Raw genomic sequence first — 12,378 nt, forward strand, 5'->3', positions numbered from 1 at the left:
TTATACAATTTTGTATGTGCCTACAGTGGCTTTAAATGAAGCCGTGTGACATGGACATGCATACACCACTCTTAAAGCCATTCTCTTCCCTTTCTCCTCTTGGAGTAGTTTTCTCTTTTTCTCCATCTAATTCCTGTTATGAGGAAATTGGGCTCTCTGTCCAAGCAGATGTGTTGCTGTGAAGCAGAGAGTAAATAAGGAAAACAGAAAGTAAGATGAAGGGCAATTCTGAAAATGTCTCCCATCCTTCTGTATTCTGATGGCAAAGTCTTCCTGACCAAAGTCAAGAAGTCAATAAGAAAAAGGTTCTACATTTAAACGTTCTATTTTGATTTTTGAACTTAACAGAGCAATTCAAACAACTGAGTTTAGAAAACGCATCTTGCTCCCTTTGTTACCATACATTTGAATGATTCTCCATTTCAAAGACAAGTAAAAATCGGAAATACTGACCCAATGTAGCCAGTTAAAAGAGAGATCCAAACCATAGATGCTCAAACCTTTTTCAGGTCTGAAAACAAAGCAGAAACCTTCAGTATAATTGGAGCTGAGAATGTAACGGGTTGTGAACCTGTGTCGCACTGATCATCCCACCCACCTGTTCCCACATCCAGCCCCCAGCCTTTCAGAAACCAAGAGCGTGATTCATCTTGTCTCTTTCAGATGTCTGTTTGAGATGAGATGAATCACCCTCTAAAAGTCTTTAATGAATTTTCATTGATTATAAAGCTATCATAAATGGTTAGCATAGTAGTCTGATGTCATTTAGCCAGATAAATCCTACCCAAAAGATTTATTGTAATATATTTTCCTAGTGTTTCTGGCAATTAGCAAAAATAATTTCAGTAAAATTAAATGTTGCCATGGTTCCATTCCACATTTTTCCCAAGAAGTGATCTTTTAACACATACAAGTGTTGGATCCAGATGGATCCAGATCATTACAGATAGAAAAGCCATGGAAACTCTCTCTTCCTCATTTGGCTCTCCCACCCACCCTCACCCCTGCAGTATTTTGTCTTGCCTTGTTCAGTTCTTTTACACCTTTTCATACTTGAGGCTGATTATATGGATTCTAAAGGCAGACCCTGCTTACCAACACAATATAGCTCCATGCTGTCACATTTTATGTCCATTAAAAAAGCACAAAAAGTTACTCTTTTCATCACCGTAAACATTTGTAATGGGGTAGCGTGTTACAAGGTTGTTTGTTTGTTTGTTTGTTTTGTGATTTTACATGTCAATTGTGATATAACCATGAAAAAAAAAAAAAAAAAAAAAAAAAAAAAAAAAAACCACCACCACCCCACCACCCCTCTCAGCACTGCTTCAAGTAGAAGCAATGGTCTTTGCTTATACTGCAGCAGGACAAGGAACCCTTTTGCACAAAATACGGTACATCTATACAGACAGAAATGACCTTGCCCTTTACAAGTGTGCACTTTTAATAAAGGAGAGAGAAGAGGATTGAAGCATATGATAACCTAATCTTCCCACAGTGATGCTGTAGGTGAGCAGTGGAGCTGAAGAAAGCTCTCCAGCTGCAGTGAGCTGCCCACTCATTTCCTGTGCCTGTCATCATCATTCTGGAATACTGTCGGAGCTTCATTTTACTGATAGAAACATGCAGTGTTTTTTTTTTTTTTTTTTGTTTTTGTTTTTGTTTTTTTTTCCCAAAAGGGTGATAATTATGTCACCAGGGAACATTCAGTCATTGTTCCTAGTCCACATCTAATGTTTTAAAGAAAATTTTAATTCTGGGTATTTTCTTAGAATACCCTTATGTAATCTTTTTATTCTTGTAGTTGTCCTGGCAGTAGAACATAAATAGTAACAGTGATCATCAGCTTTAGCTGGAAATTAAATAAAGCTTCATTTTAATTATCTGATACTTCTGAATTAACTTAATGTATACTGATAATAGTCATCTTAATTTAGTATTTCAATTTGAGATATAATTTCAGAGGTTTCTTTTTGTAATTTACTGTTTTCACAGTATCCATGAAGTAGCTCACTATGTTATCTGACCTCACATTTTTTTAAGCTAAAAATAATGATCAAATTAAAATAGTGTGAGAAAAAAATCACTTTTTTTTTTTTTTTTTGAGATTTAATTCACTCAAAAAGCTTATCTCTGTACTCATATAGCTGCTAAAGAAGTCTGTGTGTATTAAATAAACCATCACTTAAGTCTAAGTGCACAGGCAGTCACGCTGGTGAGTTTGCAATAAAATGCCAAGTTCCAGGCAGTTCATTTTTCTACTGCATTTTCACTGCTCACGCTGAAGCTATTACTAATATGTTTGCTTTAAGAATGACTGAACACCATGATCAAAGACAAAACTAGTTATTATTCTCTATGTAGATACAACTACTTTTTCTATTCAGCTAAAAGAGAAATGCCTGGTTCAAGCAATAATCTAAGCAGGTTATTGTCAGTAACAGCTTATTTGTTCAAATGAAAGTTCCCATTAGATATATAATCTATAAAAAATATACCTTATGAAGTAGATTTTAATGGAAATGGAGCGCAGTAGTTTCTGTCTTTTCTCTGATTGAGAGATAAAAATGTTATTACAAGTGAGAGCAATGATCTGTCTATTTATGTACTGTGTCAGACGATAGGAAAAGAGAGAAACTGAGAGAAAGTTATATGTGAACTATCAATTTCCTATTTTATATGTGAATAGCCAAAGATATTTGTGTCCTGGAAAAAATATGCAAAGCAGAATTAAATCAAAATACACCATTTATCTTTCATTTTCTCACATCTTTTAATGCAGTACTACAGAAACTTACAAAATCTGTAGTACACCTCTCACAGTATTTTTCAAATTCTGTAGACAATAAGAATACCTTTAATTTCTTTTGTGGTAGACTGTGATTTATTTTATACCAATATTTATTAAAATGAAGTCCAAGCTTCAGAGTTTCATTACTAGTCAGCAGAAATTTCCACCATGAAGAAGTTATGCCATATCTTGTTTATGTAGGTTGCACTGTCCCCTGGTGTGGACAAGACATTAGTATAAAATCATCATTGGTTTGATTCTTTTTATATTTACCTTTCTCTTATTGTATGTGGAAAGGAATTTCATTGATTTATTTCTGTCCCTCAACTTCCAAGGAAAAATGAAAGCATATGACCCCTCAAATACCTGTTATGTTGTTTGCATTTCTTTAAAAAATGTTGTAATTATACAATTACACTCTTACTTAGTGTTATTCTTGTACTGATAATGTTTTGTTTTTCATATCTTCTCCAGGTCTGGGTTTCAGTATTGCAGGAGGAGTGGGAAACCAACACATCCCTGGGGACAACAGTATTTATGTCACCAAGATTATTGATGGAGGAGCTGCACAAAAAGATGGGAGGTTGCAGGTTGGAGATAGACTTCTTATGGTAAGTATGACAAATGTAAATTGGATTTTGTATGACTGAAAGTTGCTTCATGTAGGGAATTTTATTTACTGTACATTTTAATGAATGTAACCATTACAACTTCTCTAATAATTATATTAGATTTTTGACATCTTCATTTTTTTCTCATTATTTATATGTATTTCTGGGACTACTGTTAAAAAATATATACTGGGAAACCAATATTTTGTGAAGAAAAGGCAATGTGTTGTATTGCTGTTACAGTCATTTAACTAAGAAGAGAATAAATGTATTGTGCACATAGGTCAAAATGTACCGTAAAAGTTCTAAAGAAAGGTGTTACACAAACTTTATTACAGCACAACTGATTCTACTGACCATTTCAAGAAAGTGATAAGATGTAAAATATGCCACAAAACTCTCAAGTGTAGCCACTGTCAGTGGACTATTACCTATATTTTACTATATGCATGAATGCTTCATGTAGATGCTCCATTTAGATGTTATTAAAGATACATTTTCTATCTTTTATCCTTGAGGAAGTGTTCTTAATTCTCTGATAGATCTCACTTTGGGAAATTTTTCCTGATATTTGCAGTGCTAGTATATTGTTCCCTCTAGATAATTATTTCCCACTCACAGAGTTTCTTTAATTCTTTGTAAGGGACCCTGATGAATCAGCAGAAGTTAATATATGTCAAGTTGTATTCATGTCAATGCATTTGCATAGATTTCAGCAAGCAGAGAAATATATTTTCAGTCATTGCCATGAAAAAAGTGTACTGCAGTAGCTCTGCTTTGTGACATGATATCTAAGCAGTGAAAAATTGCTGTGACCTTTTTTTCTGCCTGTAAAAATATATCTGAAGTTTTCTGTATTTGGCTGGGAACACTGTGTTCCAGTCACATGTGAAGATGGCCATTCATTTTCAGGGTTTTAAACACAACATAAAAGGCACTTGGTTGCTGTGTTGGTGACTTTAGCTTTTTTTAATTAAACCTAGTAGACAGATAAAACAACTTAAAGATCAAATAATGTTAGCAAATCAAAGCAAAATGAAACTAGAACTTAACATTTCTCTGACATTTCCTCTTTTCAGGCTTTCAGCACAGTGAAATTCAAGTCCCTGCTCTTTAATGACATTTTTGTTCATTTTTCCATAGAAATGTGTTCTTATATTTGCCAAAGTTGCTCCTTATTTTGTTCTTTAGCACCGTATAGAAAATCTACTTGTATTCGGCTGTTGTTTCTTGCTGTGGTGATAATTCCTTCTCGGTTTTTGTGTGATTTGCAAATTTTTGTTACCTTACTCTTAACTTCTTCCAATTCACTTGAAGAAATACATAATATCTGCAAAACACAGGCACACTGCATTCCTTGCCTCCAGTGTCACTTAATTACAATGAATTTCAGTAGAAAAACAATTTTCTACATCAGAATGTAGAATTTATTTATTTATTTATTTTTGGTAGGATTTGCCTATTAAGTATCTCTTCTCAGTCCTTAACCTATGATTCACTGCAGTCAGATACAGGTAAATACAGGTTTATCCACTGGGACAAGTTTTTATTCCTGAATCTGACCTCTGAAAATGACCAGAAGTCATTCTTAGTATGTTTGATGTCACATCTTCATACTGCTTTTCTTTTGTTCTGCACCATGCACTTACCATCATCTCCTCTTATCACTGCATGTAAAATGAGGAAAAAAGTCAATCATAATATCGCTCTCCATAACATGCATAGTCCCGTACTTCCAGACCAAGCTTTTCACTGTTGCGTAAAAGTCATAGTATCAATTTGCTCTTAACTACTACATTTTGGAGATAAAGTTGCAAGACCAAAACCTATTTCTAAAATTCATGGAGATGAAAAGATATGTTTTGTGGTTCTCTCTGACAAGACACCCTGACTTCTTTATACCTTGTGGGTTTTCTTGAATACCTTCAGTATTTTTTCTCTTCTGCCCTCTGTAGTATATGTCAGTTCATGGCATTTACTTCATGTTCCTTTGTGATAAGTGAGTGAAAGAATTCATTGCTTTCTTTTGGCAGTGTTACCACTTTTATCGACGCAATATTACCCTTGTCACCTGCATGGTCCTACTGCTGCTTCACTGATTCCTTATTTATTATATATTTGAACTCTTCCTCATTGTTTTTCTTCTCAGTAGTGCTTGCTTTCTTGATCTTTTTATTTTCCAACATTTCTCTGTAATATTTACTAGAATTTGTCATCCTTCTGGAATTCTCACCAGCTGCTGTGGTGGTTGTTTCTTTTTGTGTGTCTATGTTCTGATAAGTTTGGGTAAAATGCTTTCAGATCCCAAAGAACATGCAAATCAAATGCATTAAAATTTAAGATGTAATAAAAGAGATGCTGCAAAATCAAAACTAATATTGAAATGTAAAACAATGAGGTGCCATCTGAGCATTTCACAGTTTGATGTCCCTACAGTTATTAAATGCAGATTGCTAATAGTGTGTTAAGCATTCACAAGATGTATTATGTAAATATTGAGCATTGTGATTATTGTGAAATCTGTACAAGGGCATATCTGTGCAGTTATGTTACTGTGGCACTGAGCCTGCTCGTGTGGCTTATTATCCTAAGTACTTCCACATGGAAATTCTCCAATGTAGGATAACTCTTAGTTACCCAATAGTAAAATTACTGTAGGAAACATAAGAGTGCTCCAGCCAAAAACTCAACTCAGTGGTTTTGGTAGGTGCATGTGAAATGAACAGACCAGAGCAGTGCCCTGAAGACTGACAACTAATAGGAGACTTCTACCTTACTGTAATCTGGTGGTCATACCTATAGTAGTGCCTGATCTGCTGACAGTAATTCTTGCAGTGGGAATGTGGCTGCAATGAGCATCTCAGCTGGGCCGCTTCTCTTTGTACTGGGCAGGAGCAAAGGGGTATCATGTACAGAGCATCACAGGCTATGATGATAATTCAGATTGAAGGAACATTGGGAGGGTTCTAGTACAACCTCCTGCTCAAGTAGGGTCAGCTATGGGGGCATACAAGGTCGTTCATGAATATATCCAGTTGATTCTCGAAAACATTCTAGGATGGAGCTTGCACAGCCTGTTCCCTCTGACCTTCTCTTGTTTCTGCTAATGCCTGTCATCTCTCCCATTGCCACATGCCACTCGACTAAGTTTAGCTCTGTCTTGATGACCAGTGGAGGCTTCTGTTAGTTGTCCTCAGAGCTGTCCCTTCACCAGGCTGAACAAGTTGAGCTCTCCCAGCGTCTCCGCACAGGGCGCAGGTTGGGCTGCCCCAGCTATTCTGGTAACCCTCCCCTGAACTTGCTCTGGTTTATTGATCTTCAATGTATGACGACGTGGGTGTGGTGAGGGGGCAAATCTGAATGCAGTGTTTAGCTGCAGTCTAATGAGTGTCAAGTGCTGAGGAATAATCCCTTCCCTGCATCTCCTGGTTCTGCTTGTGCGCATTCAGCCCACATGCTGTGGCCTTCTTTGCTGCCAGGACACACAGATGGCTCATGCCCAGCTTGATGTCCACCAGGAGACACAAGGGCTGTTCCACATAGCTGTTGAAAGGGGCTAGGGAGTGCCAGGGGCAGGACTTACTCTTTATCTCAATTGAATACCACGAAGTTCCTGTTTGACCCTTCCACCAGCCTTTTCAGGATGGCAGCCCTGTGCTCAAGTATATGGACCAGCCCCCTAGGTGAAGTCTTCTACAAACTTGGCAGGAGTGCACTCCTCACATCCTCCAGCTCATTGATAATGAGCTGATAATGAAGAACTGCAAAACAATTTAAGAAGTTGTTACCTCTCAGATGATAACTACCTTTTTTTAATCTGAAACAATCATCTCACTTTGGAAGTGCTTGGCTACAGAATAGATAAAAGAAATCAGTGTAAAACTGTATTTCCTTGTACAAAACAAGGCTAATAGTTAGAAGCAAGATATTCTTTCAGGGAAAGCTTTAAAAATATCAAGATTTAGAAGAAGATTTAAGATAATATTTATCTCATAAATATTTTATTAAGTACTCAAAAATTTGTCTCCTATTCTAAAAAACCCGTACATGTTTAGGCATTATTCATTAATCTATTTCTAAGCCTATGCAGTCAGAGAGATCATACTTTTGTAGGACTATTTATATTTGAAAGGAAAAAGTGATGTGACTCACATACCAAGAGATTTAACTTGATTCTGTTTTATTGCTGAAAACAAAAGGAAAAAGACAGAAGCCACTTTCCTTTTCAGAAATTCAGGCTTCCATCCAATTATGAAAAAATCATGTTACCACTTGGTAGTTTCACAGGGTAATGATGGGATTGTGACTTAGAACTGTCAATCTGTGCCTTACAGGATCAGCTACCGATATCTGTTCTTTTAGATTATATGTGGATGCAAGATCATTTTTGCGTTAATGTAATCAGAAAATATTATTTGAGTTTAAGGTGCATCTATGGTTCAGATCAGAAGGGCTTTTTTAAAATGATTTTTTCTGTCTTGTGGGATGGTCTTTGAGGAAACAAATCAGATATTTTTTTATGAAGATGCTCTCCAGAAGCATTCTAAATGTGCATGTCTTTGCAGCTGCTAATAAGCATTCCATCTAAAGAGCCAGACTAGGTGTAATCCAAAGTAACCCCCTTCAGATGTGTATAGAGTAGATCTCTGTATGTAGAGCAGACCCTCTGTTGTTTCAGATCACTCCTCGTGCACACATATTAGGAAGAAATTCTTCACTCAGAGGGTGGTGAGGCACTGGCACAGATTGCCCAGAGAAGGTGTGGATGCCCCATCCCTGGCTGTGTTCAAGGCCAGTTTGGACGGGGCCTTTGAGCAACCTGGTCTGGTGAGAGGTGTCTGTGACCATGTCAGGGGGTTGGATCTGGGTGGGCTTTAAGGTCTCTTCCAACCTAAACCATTCTATGATGCTATAATTCTTTGCTCAGGTAGGTGTGGCATTGTGGCTATGCCAGATAATGAAGGACAGACATTACCCCATTAGACTCAAAGGCAGAGAAGTGTGAACAGATAGTACCTAATCTGTCAGTTGTACTGGCTGACTAGCAGAAAGGAAGCACATAAGAGTAAGATAATAGTCTGAGTTGAAAAGTGAATTGGTACAGAAGCAGCTCTGGGGGTATGGTGACTACATCCCTTCTGATGCAGCACTAGGCTCTGAGCCAGGTTGACACTGTTGTTGACTCTGGGCTTGCAATGCTGTATCTAGCATTCAAAGGTAGATTTTCTAGAATCAGTTTTTGGATGGTACCATAGCTATAAGCTCCCCATTTAATTCATTCTCATGATACTCTAATTATCTGGTTGCTCCTACACAATTGCATCATCTTCATAACACTTCATTGCCTTAGGTCACTTCATTTATTTATTTTTTTTACCCAAATCAGTTCAAAAGGGAGGATAGAAAGATGAAAAGAAAAAAAAAAAAAAAAGATGATTCACTACCATTTGGTGTCAATTGCACACTGCATGCACATGATGCCTGAAGCCTGTCAGTTCAGTCTCTACTCGAAGAGTAGATCTGTTTTCCGTGAAGCACAAACTCTTGTATTTCTCGGCAAAGAGTAGATCTGTTTTAGTGTTTCAGGACACTGAGTCCATACCCACTTACAGTCTTATAATCTAAGCAAGCTAATTTCAGAGGGAGTAACACACAGTCATCTGAAGCTGGCCCATTGTTTTCTATACAGACTTCAGCAGTTATGTAACTAATTTAGGAGTCCTTGGGATTATATGTTAGTTAGTACAAGCAGATTTTCATCCTTAGTACTAAAGATTGGGTTTCAGTATTGGAAAACCATTTACTTTTCACAGCTCTTTAAATCATGGTGAGTTTTAAAAAAGGCCATCAGCAGTTCTAGATTTACAGTGGGCAGACTGCAGGTACTTTCTGGATTTGCTGCTGGTGCTCACTCAGTATTTGCTCAGGAAAATCCACTTTCTGAACCAGATGTAGAATATTACACTAAAGCAAATATTACCACTGACAAAGCAAAGATCACCTCGTTGTCTCATTCATTGAGTGAATCCAGTCTTCTTACTCTGAATAATAGAAGAAAGGAACAATTTCCCTTTAAAGAAAAATATGAATTAAGACATTATGCCTCCAGAGATCTAATTCTGTTATTGGCTTATGCTCTTGTGAATGAAGTTATTTTTTAGAACACTTGTAGTCTTTTGGGGGATTCTAAGCTTTTCACTCCAGCTACTTCTCAGTGCCTTTATTTCCAATATGAATCTAGGAAAACTTCCAAATACGATAATTCTTGCTTGAGTTTAAACTTCGTTGTCTTGATTATGCTATTTAGGAAATAAAAAAAAAAAGGCAGTCTTTTTATATCTCTTTGGCAATATTTCATACTGATTTTCCCCACCACTCAAATATCTTTTTGATTGGACTTGTAAGTATCTTTAATTTCCTTCTCAATTACTATATTATCTTTTCCTCGTCATTTTCCTGTAATATCAGTATGTCTTATAACATTCCTTCTGTTTATAGAAACAGCTTTCCTGATTTATTTTTTACTTCAGGTGCTGTTTGCATTTCATAGAATCATAAAATGGTTTGGATTGGAAGGGACCTTAGGGAGAATCCCCTTTTTCACACTGCTGGCCTCTCTGCTTTTGAAGCAGCCTAGCATATGGTTGGCTTTCTGTGCTGCAAGCACACACTAACAGCTCATGTTGAGCTTCTCATCAACCACCACCCCCAGGTCCTTCTCCTCAGGGCTGCTCTCAATCTATTCCCTGCCTGTATTTGTGCTTGGGATTGCCGTGGCCCAGATGCAAGACCTTGCACTTGACCCTGTTGAATCTCATGAGGTTCGCACAGGCCCACCTATCAGGCCTTCCCAGATCCCTCTGGATGCCATCCCTTCCTTCCAGCACACACCACACAGCTTGGTGTCATCAGCAAGCCTGCCAAGGTGCACTTGGTCCCACTGCTCATTTTGCTGACAAAGAATCTGTCCCTGGCCAGATTTAATTATATCTGGGCTTTAGCTTTTCTAACCTGATCACAGGCTGCTCAGACAATTCCTTTGTTCCTCCCAGGCTACTTGTGCTTGCTCCCACATTTTGTAGGCATTTCTGAATTTTCTCTATCTGGTACATTTCAGAAAAGCCTTGCTTGCTCCATGCCTATTTTCTTTCTGATTTCTGTCCTCTGGCTCCCATGGTTGTATTCTGTGGCTCAGGTATCCAACTCTTGAACTGAGAAATACTTTTACCACTCGGATGAACTTCTTTTTTTTTTTTCATTTGCCTCAAGTTTTTGTTTGTTTGTTTGTTTTGTTTTGTTTTGTTTCCCTTTAAATTGCTATTTAAATTGGTGTCCTAGAGCCAGAATGTTGGTATGAAGTACTTGTTCCGTCCACATAGCTCCAATGCCAGCCCTTCTGCATAAATATCTCAGCATCTTAAAGGGGGCTATATTGCCCTGTACAATTTGTTTTTGTATTTTGTGCACATCTCCCACTCTCTATCTTCTTTACCTCTGACTTAACATTTTTTTTTGGAACTACATCCTCCACTACGGTTGTTGTAGCAATAGGAAGTGAAGCTCTCTTATCATGCACTGGCTGTGCCTCAACCAGTGAAACACAGCCAGATTTATGGTGGTAGATAAAATTCAGTTAAAAGAAGCATCTTTCAAGGAAACAAGGAGAAGTTCAAGAAATTGTATCTCTTGGAGTTTTTTATGAGAGTTTCTCCTCTCCCCAAGTCATTGGAAAAAACAATTGCAATATCATATTTCCTAATAATCACCATCTCTGACATGATGTTTAGAGAGATTATATCCAGAGATTTCCTTATGAAAAAAAAAAAAAGGCATACCACAATCGTCTTGCAATAATATCTAGGAAGTTGAGCAATATAATCAATGTATTCAGGTTTTTGTTTGTGTATAACAATACATTCAAATGTCTTTATTTGTGATGATAGCTTTATGAATTGGAAAAAGAAGAAAAGTTATAAATGCTTGCACATTCTAGTAATACTGGGAATTGTAGGTCCAAAGCAAAGAGCTACCTTTTGAATGAAACTGGGGAATCCATAGTATATTTTATATATTGTAATTCTAAATTGATCTCAGCAATGCCTAAGGAAGGTGGTTTTATCTCCTTGCTGGAATGCTTTCTGTAACAGAACTTCATTTACTTCGAAGTGTCTTTTTTTTCTCCACAAGCTTTCATCCAGCTTCTTTAAAGCTCTCCTTTGTATCTTGATTTCACTCATGTTACCTTCTTTCAAATTCTACCAAGTTCTGGCTCTGCATACTCATTTTCTACAATATTCTGCACATTTAAGCTTATATGTACTAGAAATGAGGAAAAAAGAAAAAAAAAAAAGTGGTATAAATTTGCAATGATTTTAAAGACCTTTAAGTGTATAAAGAATAGTTCATAATTGCTCAGGCATTACTTCTTAGTTTAGAATTAATTGGTCTTTAATTTGTATTCTAACTTTAAAATTTGTACAACTTATACACAGAGTTGGTGAGCTACCTGTCCTGTAAAGTTATTGTTAGATAGAGATGAAGTAAGACCTGTCATGGAAAGTATAAATTTTCTATGTATCATGCTAAATTTCCTGTTTCTAAAATGGTAATTTATCCTCCACTTGCACAACTGTGATATCCAAGTGTGTAGTGATGGAAACAGTCTTACCATGATTTTCATCAACTAGATTACCAGAAGAAAAAGAAAAAAAAATTACAAGCTGTCAAAATTCAGATACTGCTATGATATTTTATTTTGTGTCCCTTTATTTTTTTGGCTAAGAGCATCTTTTATTAAGCAGAAGTGTAGTGGAAGGTTATTATATGAGATTTTCTTTTACTTGAAAAAGCTTGTAGAGTTGAGATGAAACACCAAAAAAAAAAAAAAAAAAAAAAAAAAAAAAGTATATAATGATAGGTTGCCAAGAGTGGTTGTCAAATCTCCCTTCTTGGAGGTCTTCAAAAGCTGCCTGGGTC

The 12,378-nt window shown here is 36.7% G+C and overlaps 1 protein-coding gene across 7 annotated transcripts in view; it reads left to right on the forward strand.

Moving 5' to 3' along the window:
* The window catches only part of DLG2 (discs large MAGUK scaffold protein 2), a gene marked incomplete at its 5' end in the record, with an annotated part of 1,037,476 nt that overhangs the window by 736,513 nt on the left and 288,585 nt on the right, over positions 1-12,378 (forward strand). For all 7 annotated transcript variants that reach the window (XM_082764777.1, XM_082764780.1, XM_082764778.1 and 4 more), the window contains one exon: positions 3,266-3,402. In XM_082764777.1, the coding sequence (XP_082620903.1) occupies positions 3,266-3,402 (137 nt within the window). The remainder of the gene's footprint in view (positions 1-3,265; positions 3,403-12,378) is intronic.

The sequence above is a fragment of the Aythya marila genome (assembly GCF_965140915.1).
Source record: "Aythya marila genome assembly, chromosome: 1".
NCBI classification, from domain to species: Eukaryota; Metazoa; Chordata; class Aves; order Anseriformes; family Anatidae; genus Aythya; species Aythya marila.